The following is a 19,200-nucleotide window of genomic DNA, read 5'->3' on the forward strand; positions in this document are numbered from 1 at the left end:
CCTCAGCAATCTTACACACCTCCCTGTGGTTAGTTAAAGATGGACATTTGCAAAGTCTAGCCACTTGGCTAGAATTTTATATTAAAACAGTGAAACCTAAAAAGGGGAGAGAAAAAAAGATAAAAAAAGAGTACTTAAATAATTTCAAATCCAATTTCTCTTGTAGAACATCAGAGCATTGGCTAAGAAGCATTGTTTATTCCATGTTTGCAAAAAGTCTTTTAATATCAGTAGATAGACACAAAGTGCTGGTAACTCAGTGGGTCATCGCTGGAGAAAACTGATGCGTGACGTTTCAGATCAGACTTTCCATATCAGAGTTAAGAGGTTCATGAATTTTCTGAAGAACGTCACTCCAATTGAATAATGTCAGTTCATCAATAACCTTACATTCAACTGAGAACTAGTCCCATTTCAACTGTTGATGTGACCGGCAAGCTCTTATGAATTTATATGGTTTTAGTTAACCCTAGCACCCTATGGTTACCAGTTAATTGCCCATTTACTATCTTATATTTTCCAGGTAAAACTAATGCTTATGAAATAATGCGAGCCTACAAATGTTGGGAAGGTTTTGAAATGTATGATAAATTAAAACTGGAAGACCAAACTGTAAATACATTTATTGATTTAAACATTGAAAAATATTGTCGGCCAATAATCGCCTGGAGTAATAATGGCACTACCCGAAAATTATGCACCCTTACCTTGTTCCTGAGCATAGTATGCCAAAAACAGATCGAGCTCTTTGACCGATACAGTTATGTGATGCGGTTGCACACACAACAAGGAATTGGAGCACTGTGAGGATTTGACAAGCCGTTCACCATCAGTACTTTCCAGTGGGATGCCTTTGAACAGGATCACCATGACTAGATCCAGCCGCCACACCTTGTCAGCTTGCCGCAAGCAATCGATTCTTCGCATCTTGCCTTTCTGATCAGGGTTGGACAGGACACAGCAAGGATGCTTCTTGCCTGTAACAGTGAGCACAAAATCCTCCCGGTATTCTTGCCTTATGTCCTTGCGGAGTTTCGCAAGCAATCTGGATGCCCACTTCTGCTTGATTTCTGGCTTCTCATTCAGCAGCTCATCTTTGACTGCTCTTTCCTCATCCTTGGACATACGCTTCTCATGCTTCTTGAAATATTTGCGTTTGCGGGCTTGTAAATTGAACCAGGTGTATGCAATTGCACGCACGTGTGGGAGAAGTGCTTCGATAAATGGATGGAATTCGTCCTTTTATGCAAAAGAAACAAGAAAGAAGAACAGAAAATAAGTTAATAATTGTAACGTTTTATTTTGGTCACATTAACAATATGACATATAAACAAAAAGTTCATCAAAACGGATATTTATTAGAGGTAAAAAAAATGAACCAATATTTCTTCTCCTTATCATGTGGAGATTCAAGAGCTAAATCCTAAACCAGACAGAGTCTTAAATGCAGCTGGCATTGGAGAACGTTCTCAGCAAAGCAGCACGAGAAACAAAAATTGCGTTAGATCAAGTGCTACATCCCATCAAATAGCCTGACGGTTCAATGTTAATCCGGATCTTATATAAAGTTTTACAAATTCATTCAACGATGGGATGTAGAGAAAAGGGATTACTCTTGCAGGGCACACATGAAAGTTAGGTTGGACAAATGAATGACAAATAGATTATTATTATTATTATTATGATGATGAGCATAATTGTTCATGCTTGCAAGACTTCCTGCTTTTAGTTTTACACGTCGCAGTGATACGAATAAATCAAATACGCTCATTGGAAAGGCCATTTTAGGTTTAGATGATGAAGCCTGCAATACCAGATAATTTGCTGTAGCGATCCGTGCAATTATCTTCCAAAACTTTGAAACTATAACTGCTGTGGGATAATGAAAAATGGTAACTTGTCTGCACTGGGCATTCTTTATGTTTTGCATGATGTGACTGGAATGTCAGAGCAAATTTGTTTACATTTTTAATTCAAACAGCATTTTATATCTGGCAGATCTAATGAACGGTTCTCTTTATAATACAGCCATCAGCAAATTTATTTATTTCACTTAATTACTTAAGATTTGAATAAATAAAACTACAACATCACACTCTATGATTCCTAGTTGCCCAATCATATTCATTCAAAGAAGGATAATGTTCCCACTGCTCTAACAAAATGATTGAAAAATCCTGGGCAATTCCGAATGCCATCTTTTTTATAAGAAAGTAGGTGGCTACATAAATGCAATGAATGTCAAAAATGATAAATGTATTTTTATATATAATTTTATTTTTTTTAATCAATAGACTAGAATCAACAAAATTATCACCGCATTAGTGGTTATGTAAAATATAATAAGACACTAAAGAGTTAAGCCACAAACTTTCTGCATGAATAAGAGCTCTGTTCTGGGTAACCACAGCCTTGGATATAAATGCTTCTGCTCCTCAACTTCACTCCTATTGTTCAGTTTCCAAACTATCCATTTACAGAGGAATCTTAGATTTGGAACCAGGTGCAAATAAAAGTTATTTTTTTAAACATGTAATGCATTTACAATACCAGTGAAAAATTTCCTTTATGTCAACTTTGAAATATTTTAGCACAAAACTTAGCAACTAAGGAACCAAGCAAGCCAACAGCGATCAGCTACCCAAATCCTTCACAATCAGAAACTCTAAAACAATGTTTCAAAAATCCCAGGTGACGAAAAAGGGAGATGTACTTACAATCTTTCTGTATTTCTCAGTACCCTGTACTTCTAAAAGCAGTTTGTCATTTTAGTTTAATATTTCCAAAATATAAATTGGAATTACATCAATTACCCTCTGCACACTGCTCCCCATGTAAAGTGCTTAAAAAATTCACTTGGACACCAAGTCATTCTCCAAGGCTGATTTGCCGCCTTACAAATCAGTTCATAATTTTTCCCCGCGCTAACATTACGGTTTTAAAATGTTTTTTGTTTAAGAAAGCTATAAACAAAAATTGTCTAATTATTTTAGCATGCTAGAAGTAATTTATTAATTTCCTGAATAAAGCAATGCACATGGGAAATGTATAAGTACTTGTTTTTATATACAATGCGCCATCATGATCCACATAGTGCGCTGAAAGGAACTGGAACGTGGTTAAAACAAACCAATGCTACCTAACTTCTTTTCATCCTTCTTGCTAACAAATAAAATGATTAACCACTTCAAAATTATACATTGGCATTCCTCCCGGTAAAAATATGTATTTTCTGCATTCTAATTGTCCCAAACAAAATTTAAAATCAACTTGAAACAATGTGCACGACATTTGACTCCAAGAACTATTGCCGTCGAAAGAAAAATAAGCAAATATATTTTCTGCCTTTTCTTCCATCCAATTTGACAAATTTTGAAATGGTACGGCTTTCTTTTTTAAGCCAAGACAATCTTACTTTTTTATTTCAAGTGATGATGGCATTTCTCTTTAGACAGCCAAAGTCAAGTCAACGAAGCTGAACTCAAGTTATTTTATTTGGTTGTATGCCATGGCTGGACGGAAATATACATAAACTATAAACTGATCATCTTAAGCTAAATCCACGCACTACTTTTACTTTTTTTTGAAATGATCTTCAACGATTACTACTTACTGTTGGAGACAACAGCAAAAAAGAAACATTTATATATTTGTAATTTTTTTACATTTTCATTGTTCAATTTATATAAAAATATATGCATTTCTGTTTTCCTTTGTAGGTTTGCACCCTCTATCTAAAACTGTGCTTATATTTTAAGACATTCGGACTCTTTGGAAAAGAAACCTTAGTCCGTGCAAAAATATTTTTGTCTTTGCTAAAGTCATGGCTAGTGTAAAATATTTGTCTCCAGCCAGTTTGATGCTTTTGTAGTTTTTAATTGTAGTTAAATTAAAATGTTGCAATTTTTTGTCAGCATATGTTAAGAAAAATGTTTAAGTATTCATTCAGTTGAATGAATAAGGTTTAGAATTTGCAGAACGGCTGAGGCTAAACCTTAACTTGATCTGTTAGTATATCGCTAGACAATTCACAGAGCACTGTATAAAACACACTCCGGTTACGCACGAGATGAAATGAAACTTTGAAGCACACAAGCTTCAAGGCTAACTTAATATTTATATTTTAACTAATTGTACCATTCTTGTACAGTTCTTCAAGCCCTCGTGCCATCACTTTACCTAAAACAAATATTACCTCAATAATAAATAATATAATGTTAATTACCCGCAATCCTATTCGTTATTGCCCAAAATTAGCACATTTTTGCGAAAGTTGAAAAGATATTATTAAATTGTGGCATTTTAGGACAAAAAAGGTATTACCAAAATTATATACGGTAAGCTGTAATCATTTTAGATAAATAACTGGTTCATCAATTATTACCAATTGCTTAATTCCGGTATATAACAATGGAAGACGGCTTTGTGTTACAGTATAAATGTAAAAAAATATTTGTGAATGCAATGTACTTCATCTACAAAATCACGTTCCTAAATTTGTAAGTGCTGCTTGCTTTTGATTACAAACAATGAGTTTCGTGAACTGCATATGAACAAAGCTTTCATTGTCTCCAAATATTGTAAAATTGACTAATATAATTCTTAAATTCATCACTTTCTATGTATTTCGATGAATGCTCTGCGCAATGTTATCTGGCACATTTTATCCCTCAAATTTCTGAACCGCAATTTTGAGCTATGGCATTTTACGGAAAACAAAGCTATCTCAGTAAATCTTTTCAGCACGCCAAACTAAACAGAAAGAAGGAAACACAAAAGTGTTAGCAAAACAACAATGCAACTGTTCCCAATTATGAAAACCACATCATTTTTCCATCTTCATGCTCAATTCATAGTTAATGCATGGTCCCTTCTGCCAATTCAGTTGGGAAAAAAAAATGTTCACTTTACTGATCAGTGATTAATGTCAAAAGTATGCATCTGAGTTTGCAAGCATGTAAAGAAAAGATTGTAGTTATTGTGGGAATTATGAGCTTAACAACTACTATAAAGTTCATGAAAAACATTTAATATCTAGAAACCTACAAAGAAAATTTGGTTCAAACTATAAATGCATTACACAATAATTTTGCCAAATTGATTTGGTTCATTTATTCAGTTTACCGCTCATTTTACCAACACAAAAAAAAATCTGTAAAAATAGCCGACAATGCGTAGCAAAGAAAAGTCATTCTTAAACACTTATGTAGCTTTGCCTTCTGTTCCTTTGTGCTAGGTATGCTTTGTATTAATTTAGCATACCTTTTGTAAAATTAATTGTATTGTTCTTACCCAGCACTATCTTGAAAAGAAAAAAATAACTTTATTGAGGGACAGATACCTTTACAATTGTCAATGAAAACATGTTTTGTCAATATGATGTTAATGTTTATATCAGCTACTTGAAAATTTGGTTACAATTCAAGTATGTGGTGAGTTATGTTGCAGATCTTGCTTGTTCTTTGTACTTTGTATAGCAAAATATTTGACTGCACAGACTTAAAAGAGGTAAATATAATAAGTTAAATTCCAGCGAATAAGGGAAACAACAAAGTAAACTGAAAATTCAAAAGATATTGTCCATCATCTTAAGTGCAACTTCTTCAATTGTTGGAGAGGTTGGGGTGGTTTACATATTTTGCCTGGTTTATATTTTCCTTGAACATTTACCATGCTGTCAATGCACAACCATTCCCCCTCAAAATATATGCTCTTCCCATCTTGAATGAGCCTCTTTTTTTCTCCTAAAACCGAGCCGGGCCAATTCCATACAAAAAAAATGTTTTAAAGCTAATATTATATATTCAACCCCTCCCCTTTAAGAAATGTAATGTATAAAAATTAACACACATGTCGATTTATTTTTCAATATAGTTAAATATAAATTTGCCAAACAATGAACAAAGTGCGAAACCCGTGCCAGATTGCATTGGATACATATTTAATGAATGTACTGGTGGAACCTGGCTGACCAAAGTCTTACTTGACTTATAGAAGTCCAAAAAGACATATAAATTAATTGTGGCAAGCACCTTGTCCGATTACCTTTATGGGCCATTAAATATATCACGACACGTTCGGAATCTATCTATCGAAATGTATATAGGGGCCACAAAAATGCACACGGCTGTGTCAGACTAATCTTATGCCCGGTCACAGTATAAGTACCGGTAGTAATTCTGTTACGAAATGTTTCAGAAACAGTCTCAAAACTTCAGCGAGGAGAGTGAGAATGAAATATAACTACGGGTGGAGTCTGTGTTTTTAAAACAAAAATGTTTTTATTAAACAAAATATATTTTTTAAAGCCAGCAAAAGGACTTTCGCTCGCAGGTGACTAAGGAGTGTGTTTCCAATTATAGTGGACGGTGTCAAGGTGCCGCGTTATGTTCCTATCTCGCTGCACCGGCCAGGCATTTCTTTCCTTAAGACTGGCGATTTTGGAAAGTGGCTCTTTGATATCCATTGGCTGCCAGATTTGCACCTAAACTTCACTTGACTGACATTTGCTTTTGCTCTGATTAGGCCGGTCTCTGCACTGAAATGTTACTGTACTGCTTTAGGGAGAGAGGCTCGCCGCGATCTGCAAACGCAACTCTCTCTCTCTCTCTCTCTCTCCCACCCCCCCCCCCCCCCCCCCCCCGCAAACTGCAAGAGGATATAATACAGCCGTTTCACTCTCACCCCACCCTCCCCAAAGCAACATGCGTTATTAAAAAATACAACTACCTGCGTGAGGCAAATCGGGGAGTACATCATCACGGTGCCAAAAAGAGAGAGACAAGAAAGGCAAAAATCCTCGCGTAACTCCGGCAGATCTTAGGGAGCGGAGGTTCGGAGTAACGTGTTATCCATTCATATAGTTGTCGAATCAAAAAAAAAGTCTCTGATGTGGAGAAGTCGCAAAGTCTGCCGGTATTCGCGCCTAATGATCCGATGGCAAGTTTCCCAGTGAATTTTCCAGTGGGATATCCTGGATGTGTCTGTAGCCAGAGGATGGGTGCAGCGAGCGGTGTCTGCCAGTGCACACCAGTCAAGTCCAAGGACAGGCAACGGCAGAAATTGCAAAGCGAAACTTTCGATTCAACGCAGTAAAACGTGAGCTGGCGGATCGGAGGCCGTATCCCACCAGTGGCACAGGGACTGTTGTGTGTGTGTGTGTGTGTGTGTGTGTGTGTGTGTGGGAGGGGAGGAATGCGTTGGGGAGGAGGGGGGCTGTTGACCAGGTACAAGTAAGTGGTGATCGCGCCTCTCCGCTCCCGCACGGTGGATCTAGACCGACTGCACCCTCAGGTCCTCTCTGCCGAGCTCACTGATTTATTTTATTTATTATATAAACTCAACCTTCTCCCGTCGCCGCCTCCTCCCCCCTCCCCCCCCCCCCCCCCCCCCCCCCCCCCGGTCAGACGGTACATGCACGCATTCCTATCCACCAACCCCTGATCTTCTCCCCTATTAAGACAAAAGAGACTGCTTACAACTTTTTTTTAAAACTCCGATTCTGTCAAAAGCTGCCGCGGTATAGTATCATTTTACAAGCGGTAGAATTTGGCAACTACCGTGCCCTGGACAACGAAATGGAAAATGCCCAGATCGTGAAACCTTAAAACTTAAAAAACTACTTCCAGCAGATAGCATCCCCTAAGGTACCATTCACAAAGATACACTTTTTCTAAAAAAAACAATCGAAATGGCCAAAATATACGCCTTTCCATCCAACCTATCTCGCCCGACATACAGTTTGCAAAATGTATGCGCCCCTCAAAACTTGGGCACCATCTAAACATGGTTTTATATTTTGCACTTGTTATTGTTTTAATATGTATTGGGTGTCCTTCAGAGAATCAACAATATAATATGCCAACAGGTTAGGGATAATTATAGTTTACTAAGTAGAATGAATCCCAAAAAACTGTCGGTTTTGTGGTTATTGCGCCGTCTTTAACAGTTTGTTCGCACGGATTCATATTTTGCACCTACTGTCCATCAATAACCTTGTACTTTTTTTCTACCTGCATTAAATTCTGTATTTGCACAGTTAAATAATTATTGTGGTCATAGTGCGAATTGAATCAGAATGATTTCAATGATTTATCGGAAGTATAGCATTGTAGGAGTGCATTGCACAGCTTGTGATTGCATGGAATGCAATTTATATATTTTTTACTGTCTTCTACCTCCAACATATCTGATTGACGATATAGTTTTTTTTTACAGTTCTGTCGAGCTAGTTGCGTTCCCTCATATTTTAATGTCCCCCATATTCAAGCTTGAAATCTGTAGTCTCTCTGTTCACTTTGAACTGCGAAGCAACAGCCTCAAAGCGCAAACGCAAAGCTGGGTGGAATTAAATTAAATCTGGACCTGCGTTAAATGTTATCCTCAAATAAGAGTTACTTTCAGATTCGAAAACATCTGTTATAACACTTGAAAGCCTCAGTTTTCTAAAGTAGTCCAAGTGTAACTTGGAAAGGTGCAGGTAAATTGTTTTCCTTTTAGCATTTGGCGCCCTTTTGAATTATTGCAACGTGTTTCATTACTAACTACTTCATGGGAAGTCTACATTAAAAAAAGTTATTGAAGCTATATTCGATCCTTACATAATTCTGCGCACAAACCGGATTCCAACCTCCTTTCAACTTAGTTAAGTAATCACTGAATATACTGTGTAATTTTCATTGAGAATCTGGCCCGTTGCACTTTTACCTAAGACGAGTTTAATTATTAACAAAGAAAATCCATAAGGTAATTTATTCTTTCTCCAAGAAAAAAAAATGCACCTGTTCAAATTATCTCTGTAGCAGTGTTACTTGGGGTGAGATGACAGTGGTTTAAATTTTGTGCCAATGACAGTATTAATAACATTGCGACCAATAGTTCACTGAATCCTCCGCAGCTTTGGATTTTGTGCGCTCTACGGCACCGCATTTTTAAATTATGCAGTAGGAAGAAATCTGCAGCAAAATCTCCGCCAGTTTGTAAACCTTCTCAAATGTCCCTTCCTCTAGTTAGTAGGGTGAAAGGATGTTGTGTTCGGGATCGACAGTGAGTGTGAGGAAAATGAAATTAAACTTTAGCATATACACGACTGCAAAATACACGACTGACGTTAATGCAGCTCAGACACGCGCTTTTGCTCCCTTCCCGCTGCCATTGCTGTTTCGCCCTACTTAAAGGGAGGGGGGGAAAGTTACGGGCTGTGCGCGAAGTTGCAGGGTGCATTTTGAGCAACTGCTTGGTTCGCACTTCTAGCTTCGCTCAGCAGGAGTCGAGCGAGCGGACTTCGCCCTCTCCTCGTTCTCCCCGCTGCATTGCCCCTGCCGGCCGGTGCGCTAGACTCAGAAGTTCCTGGTCTGGGTCTCAAGTTCAATGGCAGCCGGGAGAAAGTTGCCTTGAACTCGAAGCCCTGAGCATTCCGATCACGCCACATCGGCATGTGGTGACAAACACCCAACCCTGCCCTCCCCCGTCGCAAATCAAACACTATTAATAAAGGCAATCGGCCGGTGCACGCAAGAGGACGTGGAGGATATTAATAAATATATATATATACATATATATATACACATATAAACAGAGGAGGAGAAAAAAAAACGGAATGACCCGTAGACAATGCAATTAAAAATACAAGAAACCAAAACCTAAGAGGGGTAAGTCAGTGAATGAAAAGATCAGACTGCAGTGTCTGATTTCAGCCAACATAACGCGACCATCAATCTCAAATGTTCTTGGAGCTGTCGCCGAACCAGAGGAAGAGGGAGGGAGGGAGGGAGGAGGGGGGGGAGAGCTCAAAGTAGGGAAATCTGCCAAGCTCAGCGTTTTTTGGATGCAGCCACTACTGATTCATCATTCAGCATTACAAAAAAAAACAAATCTGATAGCGGCCTGACCTACATCGTGAAAGCTGGCGATTGCAGACAAAAACAATCCAATAGTATTGCCAAAAAATAATTACAAAGTGAAAGCAGCATTTTCAGAGCTTTGGAGCTCGGCGGCCAATACGCAACCTGAGCAAATAATAGCAAGGAAAAATAAAGACGAATTATATATATATATATATATTTGTAACGTACCATTGTACAATGTTGCAATAAAGTATATTGAATTTGCAGTATGCCTACAACGGTTTAAAGCGTCACATTTCTCCTCAAGTTCATTTGAGCTTCTGCAAAACTGCCAAAAGGCTTTTTTCCCCCCTCTCCCCTTGTTTCTCTTAAAGTGGCCTTTGCAAACCGGAAGCGATCCCTCGGCCTTTTTTTTCAAAAAAAAAAGCGGCAAAGTCAAAGTCAGGCAGTTTGCCCTTGCTAAATCCACAAACTCCCTCCCTCCCTCCCAGCAGCCCAACCCCTTGCTCTCCCCCCTTATGTTGGAATTCTGCACTTGGCTGTGAGTTTGACTCGGTGCCAGGAGAATGGGCGGTCCATGCTTAGACCTCTCCCTGTCCGTGTTTACATCCCCTGCACTTGGCGCGTCTGTGTACGTTGTGAGGGGCGGGGGTCCAAATTATGTCCCACTGGGTCTAATTTTTCTCTCCAGTCCGCCCCCTCCCTCCCTCCCTACACAGTCTTTAAAATCCATCTTTCCCATTCCCGTCTCCATTATCTCCGTAAACCACTTCCACTTAGTTTATCTTTATATTTTTCTTCTGCTCCTCACTTTATTTTTATTTCAATTTTTGCCCTCTTTGTGCTTTGTTATTTTTTTGCTCCTCTTTGTATCTATCGGTATTTTGCAATTCATTTTGAAGCCCTTTCGGTGCTTTGTTTCAGTGTAATTTTTCCCTTTTGTGTTTGTCTCTCTCCCTCCCTCCCTCCCCTGCTACTTTCTTGCCCCCTCCCCGAATGCAAAGCCGTTGGCGAGGTTCGGGGTAGGCGATGAAGGACACCAGTGCAAGTCGCGGCCAGATAACGGCGGGTCTTCTCGTACACACATCCCCGCAGCAGCCCTTCTTTCCCCCTAGTGTTAACACAGCCCCTATCGCCGCAGACCAATGAAGAGCGCCGTCAGCGTGTGCCAATCCTGCAGTAAGCCACAGCCTCTCGATTTGCTCGAATGCAGCTTCAGAGCTATTTAAAGTTCGTCAGTAACAACAACAACAGCAGCAGGGAGAATGAGCGAGAAAGGAGGGAAAGAATCTGCTCCGTGCTACGCAGCATTCCTATTAAATCATTCTCAATCCGCTCCTGAAGATTGTCATGCTTGGTTTATGTGGTTGGAGTAGGTTGAGATCCAATTTGTTCTCGCCCACGCATCTCGGTATCTGGCGCAATGAGGCAAAATGCTGGGAACTCAACTGGAAAAAAAATCCCTTTTCCAGACCTTGATCAGGCCGCAGGCGTTACAACACAAGTTATATTAATTGTTCCTTCTGCAAGATCACTAATAAGGAAAATGCAAAAAAAAATATTGTGCGTATATATTACAGACTACAGAATCTTTAATATATCTTCAATTAAGAACTTTAAAAAATATTGTATCTAGGTCACCTACATATGTTAGGATTATTACTACCAATTGCAAAAGCTAACTACAATTTTTGATATTTCAAGGCTATATATAAAACAAGTGTTTCAGAATACAAAAACTAATGTACTAATAAAAAACAGCTGTATGAACCCTGAATATTAAAACCAATCCTGTTCTGAAAAGAACCAAGTAAGCACCCACAATTTACTTTTGAAAAGTTGCAAAGCCATTTTATTACACACATTTGATATGTGGATGGACTTGGAGTCATTGGGTCGTACAGCACGGAAACAGGCCCTTCGACCCAACTGGTTGTACCTGCCTGTGTTTGGCGCACATCCGTCTAAACCTTCCCTATCCATGTACCTCTGCAAATGTCTTTCAAATGTTGGAATAGTACCTCTCAAATGCCTCCTCTGGCAGCTCGTTTCATATACCCACCAAAAGTTGCCCCTCAGGTTCCTATTAAATCTTTCCCCTCTCACCTTAACCCTAAGATTTATGGGTTTTAACTGTGCATTTACCTATCTATCCCTCTCGTGATCTTATACACCTCTATAAATTCACCCCTTATCCTCCTGCACTCCAAGGAATAAAGTCCTAGCCTTTTCAACCTCTCACCACAGCTCAGGCCCTCGAGTCCTGGCAACATCCTCATAATCTCCTCTGCATCTTTTCCAGATTAGCAACATGTTTCTATAACACGGTGACCAAAACTGAACACAATACTCCAAATGTGGCCTAACCAATGTCTTGTACAACGGTAGCGTAAGATCCGGACTTCTATACTCAATGTTCTGTCAATGTGGCCAATGTGCCAAAAGCCATCTTGACCACCCTATCTATCGATGAAGATATTTCACGGAACTAGTCCATATAAACAACGTTATGGCTGTGCCCTGATCAACCTTTTTAGTTACTTCTTTAAAATACTCAATCAGATTAATGAGATATGACCTCCCACATATAAAACCATGCTGACGATCCCTAGACCGCCCCTTTCTATCCAAATGCATATACTATATGTTATCCCTCAGATTACTCTCCAGTAACCTACCTACCACAGACATCAGCCTAATTGGTCTGTAGTTCCCAAGCTTTTCCTTGCTGCCATTCTTAAAAGTACAGGATACTGGCAGTGCAATGATTTAAGAATGTTAATTCCCAAGTTACCTCAGAATTATCACATTAAATAGATATTGTTCGATGGTTTGTACAAACTTCTTAACAAGAAATAATAGTCTCCTTGGCATCTCAAAATTGCCCCAATATTCATAAGGTCAAACTCATAAGGAATAAGAGTAGAATTAGGCCATTCGGCCCATCAAGTGTACTCCACCATTCAATCATGGCTGATCTATGTATCTCTCCCTCCTAACCTCCCCTGCCTTCTCACCATAACCTCTGACACTGTACTAATGAAGAATCTATCTATCTCTGCCTTAAATATATCCACTGACTTGGCCTCCACAGCCTTCTGTGGCAAAGAATTCCACAGATTCATCACCACGAGACGTCATTTAATTCTGAGGCTATGACCTCTAGTCCTAGACTCTCCCACGGGTGGAAACATCCTCTCCACATCCACTCTATCCAAGCCTTTCACTATTCTGTATGTTTCAATTACGTCCCCCCTCATTCTTCAAAACTCCTGCGAGTACAGGCACAGTGCTGACAAAAGCTCATAGGTTAATTTACTCATTCCTGGGATCATTCTTGTAAACCTCCTCTGGACCCTCTCCAGAGCCAGCACATCCTTCCTCAGATATGATGCCCAAAATTGCTCGCAATATTCTAAATGCAGCCTCACCAATGCCTTATAGGGCCTCAACATGACATCCCTGTTGAAATAAATGCTAGCACTGAGTTTGCTTTCTTTACAATAGACAATAGGTGCAGGAGTAGGCCATTCAGCCCTTTGAGCCCGTACCGCCTTTCACTGTGATCATCCACAATCAGTACCACGTTCCTGCATTCTCCCCATATCCCTTGGCTCCGCTATCTTTAAGAGCTCTATCTAACTCTCTCCAAAAAGCATCCAGAGAATTGGCCTCCACTGCCTTCTGAGGCAGAGAATTCCACAGATTCACAACAGAAAAGGTGAAAACGTTTTTCCTCATCTCCGTTCTCAATGACCTACACCTTATTCTTAAACTGTGGACCCTGGTTCTGGACTCCCCCAACATCGGGAATATGTTTCCTGCCTCCAGCGTGTCCAATCCCTTAATAATCTTAAATGTTTCAATAAGTCCCCTCTCAGCGTTCTAAATTCCAGTGTATGCAAGCCCAGTCGCTCCATTCTTTCAATATATGACAGTCCCGCCATCCTTGTGAACCTTGTGAACCTACGCTGCATTCTCTCAATAGCAAGAATGTCCTCAAATTTGGAGACCAAAACTGCACACAATACTCCAGGTGTGGTCTCACTAGGGCCCTGTACAAATGTACTCTGCTCCTATACTCAACTCCTCTTGTTATGAAGGCCAACATGCTATTAGCTTTCTTCACTGCCTGCAGGGCCGGATTTACGTATAAGATAGACAAGCTTAGGGCCTTGAGATCTAGGGGGGGGCCTACTCATCTCGCTGCCTCACCGGACCCGTCGAACCTTGCTGCCCCACCGACCATCCGCCCACCGGGACCTCCTACTCTTTGCCCGCTGACCCTCGCCACTCCACTGCCCTCCAGCACCCCGCAGCCGTCGCCTTACCTGAATCCTGGACTCAGCACCGGGCCTGAAGCTTCCACGCTGCAGACTTCAACTCCCCTGGGTTTGACTGCGCTGGGTCCTAGTGCTAGCCCCCCCCCCCCCCCCCCCCCCCTCAACTGTGGTAATCTCAGTGGCTGTTCCACTGGGTCTTCCCCATTCCCCTCAAACCATGTGACCCCAGCTCTTCCCCACCCACACTACAGTCCTCATACCCCTCCCTCCCCCCCTCCTTGACCACCCACCACCCCTCCACCAGACATCGACTCAACCTCAGTCCACTCACCTGCCTTCCTCCGGCCCCAACCCCCATCCCTGCCGTGTGTTCACCATCCCCCCTGACCTCCCCCTCTCTGATACCGAATGGTCTGTCCTCAGCAGAGGTCTCACCTTTGTCCCCCTCCGTCCCCACTTCAATGAGTTCCGAGCCCGCCATCATTTGGAGCTCTTCTTCCGTCGCCTCCGCCTCACACCGTTCTTCCATGGGAAGGAGTCCTCGCCCCCATTGATGATCCCTTTTCCCATCTCCAACGGACCCCCTCCTCTTGGACCCCCCCCCTCATGGCCATTGGTACAATGACATTTGGGGGTCACCATCCAATGTCTGAATGGGAGAACATTCTCAGCGGCTTGGACTTCCGAACCGGCCACTTCCTACCGGAGACCGCGGCTCCCGAAGTCCACAGGCTGAGCTGGGCGGAGATTCGCGCTGGAGCCCCTCGGCAATGGGTTCCCAGGGCTCTGCTATATTAAAATCAGCGTGGCCCAAGGCTGGGAGCTCCGCAAACCACAGCTTCATGATGTTGAAGCAGCAACCCAACACTCCAGAGCTTCAAACGGCAATCCAGGTAAGGCACCGCCTGCTCCGCGGTGAATCCAATATGTATTTTAAAACTAACTGTTTAATGACAACATACAGTAGGATCTAAAAGTGTCACACTGTCACTGTCGGGTAGGCATGGTCCTCTAGTTGGGGGGGTGGGGGATTGGCGGGGGAGGGGGGGTCTCACAAGTGAAATAGCTTAGGGGCTCTCTTCATCTAAATCCAGCCCTGCCTGCTGTACCTGCATGCTTACTTTCAGTGACTGATGATCAAGGACACCCAAATCTCGTTGTGCTTCCCCTTTTCCTAACATAACACCATTCAGATAATAATCTGCCTTCCTGTTCTTGCCACCAAACTGGATAACCTCACATTTATCCACATTAAACTGCATCTACCATGCGTCTTCCCACTCACCCAACCTGTCCAAGTCACCCTGCATCCTCATTATCGCCAATACCATGTGCTCTAATTTTTCCCACTAATCTCCTATGTGGGATCTTATCAAAGGCTTTCTGAAAGTCCAGATACACTACATCCACTGGCTCTCCCTTGTCCATTTTCCTAGTTACATCCCCAAAAAATTCCAGAAGAAATTCCAAGCATGATTTCCCCTTTGTAAATCCATGCTGACTTGGACCGATCCTGTTACTGCTATCCAAATGTGCCACTTTTTCATCTTTTATAATTGACTCCAGCATCTTCCTCACCACACATGCGAGTCTAACTGGTCTATAATTCCCTGTTTTCTCTCTCCCTGCACTTGCGTGGGAGAAGTGGGATAACATTAACTACTCTCCAATCCACAGGAACTGATCCTGAATCTATAGAACATTGGAAAATGATCAGCAATGCGTCCACAATTTCTAGAGCTACTTCCTTAAGTACCCTGGGATGCAGACCATCAGACCAGTGGATTTATCAGCCTTCAGTCCCATCAGTCTACCCAACACCATTTCCTGCCTAATGTGAATTTCCTTCACCCGAGGTCCTCTTGCCACTAGTACATCTGAGAGATTGTTTGTGTCTTCCTTGGTGAAGACAGATCCAAAGTACCTGTTCAACTCATTTGCCATTTCCTTGTTAATAAATTCACCTGTTTCTGTCTTCAAAGGACCCACGTTTGTCTTAACTATTTTTTTCCTCTTCACATACCTAAAGAAGCTTTTACTATCCTCCTATATATTCTTCGCTAGCTTACCTTCGTACCTCATCTTTTTCCCCGTATTGCCTTTTTAGTTATCTTCTGTTGCTCTTTAAAAGTTTCCCAATCCTCTGGCTTCCTGCTCATCTTTGCTATGTTACACTTCTCTTTTAGTTTTATACTGTCGTTGACTTCCCCTGTCAGCCACGGTCATCTCTTACTCCCCTTAGAATCTTTCTTCCTCTTTGGAATGAAGTGATCCTGCACCTTCTGTATTATTCCCAGAAATATCTTCCATTGTTGTTCCACTGTCATCCCAGCTAGGGTCTCTTTCCAGTCATCTTTGGCCAGCTCCTCCCTCATGCCTCCATAGTCCTCTTTGCTCAAATACTAACATACTGACACTTCCGATTTTCCCTTCTCCCTCTCAAATTGTAGATTAAAACATCATATTATGATCACTACCTCCTAATGGGCTCCTTTACCTTGAGTTCCCTTATCAAATCCGGTTTATTACACAACACTAAATCCAGAATTGCCTTCTCCCTGGTGGGCTGCAGTACAAGCTGCTCTAAGAATCCATCACAGAGGCACTCCATAAACTCCCTTTCTTGGGGTCCAGTACCAACCTGATTCTCCCAGTCTATCTGCATGTTGAAATCTCCCATAACCACCAACAGACCAAACCATTACCTTTGAAAATGCTAATTTTAACTCTTGATTCAACTTGCACCCTATATCCAGGCCACTGTTTGAGGCCTGTAGATAACTCCCATTAGGTTATTTTTACCCTTACAATTCCTCAGTTCTATCCATACATCTCCTGATTCTACATCACCCCTCGCAAGGGATTGAATTTCATTCCTCACCAACAGAGCTACCCCACCCCCTCTGCCCACCTGTCTGTCTTTTCGATAGGACATTTACCCCTGAATATTCAGTTCCCAGCCCTGGTCCTCTTGCAGCCATGTCTCTGCAATTCCCACAACATCAAACTTGCCAATTTCTAACAGCCTCAAGCTCATCCACTTTATTTCTTATACTTCGCGCATTCATATACAACACTTTAACTTAGGTATTCACCTCCCCTCTCACACTGGTCACTATTGGCCCTGACCTTACACTCTTATCCCCTCTCGAACTTCCCTTCCCATTAATTGGGAGTCTTTTGTAACTTTTCCTGTACTCCTTTAATTCCATCTTTATACTCCCAATTTGTCAACCCCTCTCCACGTTATTTAGTTTAAACCCAAATGTGTAGCACTAGCAAACCTGCCTGCCAGAACGTTGGTCCCCCTCCAGTTAAGGTGTAACCCATCCCATTTGTACAGGTCACCCCTACCCAAGAAGAGATCCCAGTGGTCTATAAATCTAAATCCCTGCTCCCTGCACCAGCCCCCCAGCCACACATTCAGACACCCTATCGCCCTGTTCCTGCCCTCACCAGCACGAGGTACAGGAAGCAATCCAGAGATAACCACCCTAGAAGTCCTGCTTTTCAGTCATCTTCCTAACTCTCTAAACCCACGTTGCAGAACCTCCTTCCCGACATCGTTTGTGCCCACGTGCACAACTACTTCCGTCTGTTCACCTTACCTCTCGAGGATTTTCCGAAGTTGGTCAGTGACATCTTGAACCCTGGCACCTGCGAGGCAACAGACCATCCTCGAGTCTTGCCATCCACCACAGAATCTCCTGTCTGCATCTTGGACAATGGAGTCACCCACCACTATTGCTCTGCCGACGTCGGTCTCGCCGGTCGAGTCTCATCGCTAGGATTGGAGCCACCGACCTGCCCGCCGTTCGGACAGGAAGCGTCGTCTCCCCCGACAGCTCCCAAGAGGGTGTACCTGTTTTCATTAGGCACAGCCACCGGGGTTTCTTGCACTCCACGTTTATTCCCCTTTCTCACAGCTCCCCATCTTCACTCTTCCTGTATCCTTGGCGTGACAACCTTCTTTATCTGTTACCTAATCAACCACTTTCGGGTTAATTTGTAAATTACTCGAACTTGGGTCTTTGGCGCTCTTTTACTTCTGATTCAACCCAACTAGTGATTGCAAATTAACTTTTTGGGAATCCTGCACCAGAACTCCCAAGTCCCTTTGCACCTCCGATTTCTGGATTCTCACCCCATCTAGAAAATAGTCTACGCCTTTATTCCTACTACCAAAATGCATGACTCCACACTTTGCTACATTATATTCCATCTGCCACTTCTCTGCCCACTCTCAAAACCTGTCCAAGTCCTTCTGCTGTGCCCCCGCTTTCTCCACACTATCTGCCCCTCCACTTATTTTCGGATCATCCGCAAACATTGCCACAAAGCCTTCAATCCCCTCATCCAAATCATTCATATACAACGTGAAGATAGCGTCCTCAGCACCAAGCCCTGCGGAACTCCACTAGTCATTGGCAGCCAACCAGAAAAAGCCCCCTTAATTGCCACTCTTTGTTTACTGCCATTCAGCCAACCTGCTATCCATGTTAGTAATTGCCCTTTGATACCGTGGACTCTCATTTTCCTTAGCAGCATAACATGTGGCACCTTATCAAAGGCTTTCTGTAAATCTAAGTAAACATCTACTGACTCTCCTTTGTCTGTCCTGCTATTTAAGTCTTCAAAGAATTCCAGCAAATTTGTTAAGCAAGACCTCCCCTTCACAAAGCCAAGCTGACTTTGGCCTTCAACGACATCAAATAACACGCAATAACATCATGGTTGATCTTCTATTTTGGCTCAATTTTGTCCCCAGTCCCCATTACTTAATTTTTCCAATATTCAAAAATCTATCTATCTTGAATTTAGTTTAGTTTATTATAGTTACATGTACCGAGGTACAGTGTAAAGCTTTTGTTTGTGTTCCATTCAGTCAAATATAAAACTATACAATCAAGCCATCCACAGTGCACAGATAAAATTTAAAGGATACAACATTTAGTGCATGATATAATATTGAACTTACCACCAGGGGGCGCCACACGGTGGTAGCCTTGCCAACAGTCGGTCTGTCTTTTCGTCTTTTTTTGTTATTTTTAGTGTGTTTTAAAAGTTTGTAT

The 19,200-nt window shown here is 41.8% G+C and overlaps 1 protein-coding gene across 14 annotated transcripts in view; it reads right to left on the reverse strand.

Moving 5' to 3' along the window:
- The window catches only part of nfib (nuclear factor I B), a 292,080-nt gene extending 281,857 nt beyond the window's left edge, over positions 1 to 10,223 (reverse strand). For 6 of the 14 annotated variants that reach the window (XR_004411415.1, XM_033018025.1, XM_033018020.1 and 3 more), the window contains exons 1-2: positions 6,727 to 7,323; positions 708 to 1,239 (exon numbers count right to left, since the gene is read on the reverse strand). Coding sequence is in view for 13 of the 14 variants with exons in the window: in XM_033018025.1 (XP_032873916.1) it covers positions 708 to 1,239; positions 6,727 to 6,759 (565 nt within the window). In the remaining variant the exon portion in view is untranslated. Of the gene's footprint in view, positions 1 to 707; positions 1,240 to 6,726; positions 7,324 to 10,073 lie in introns of those variants that run through there. The other 8 variants (XM_033018022.1, XM_033018024.1, XM_033018018.1 and 5 more) reach the window with 4 other exon arrangements.
- Between the last annotated feature and the right edge of the window lie 8,977 nt (positions 10,224 to 19,200).

Source organism: Amblyraja radiata, chromosome 3 (genome assembly GCF_010909765.2).
Source record: "Amblyraja radiata isolate CabotCenter1 chromosome 3, sAmbRad1.1.pri, whole genome shotgun sequence".
Lineage (NCBI taxonomy): Eukaryota > Metazoa > Chordata > Chondrichthyes > Rajiformes > Rajidae > Amblyraja > Amblyraja radiata.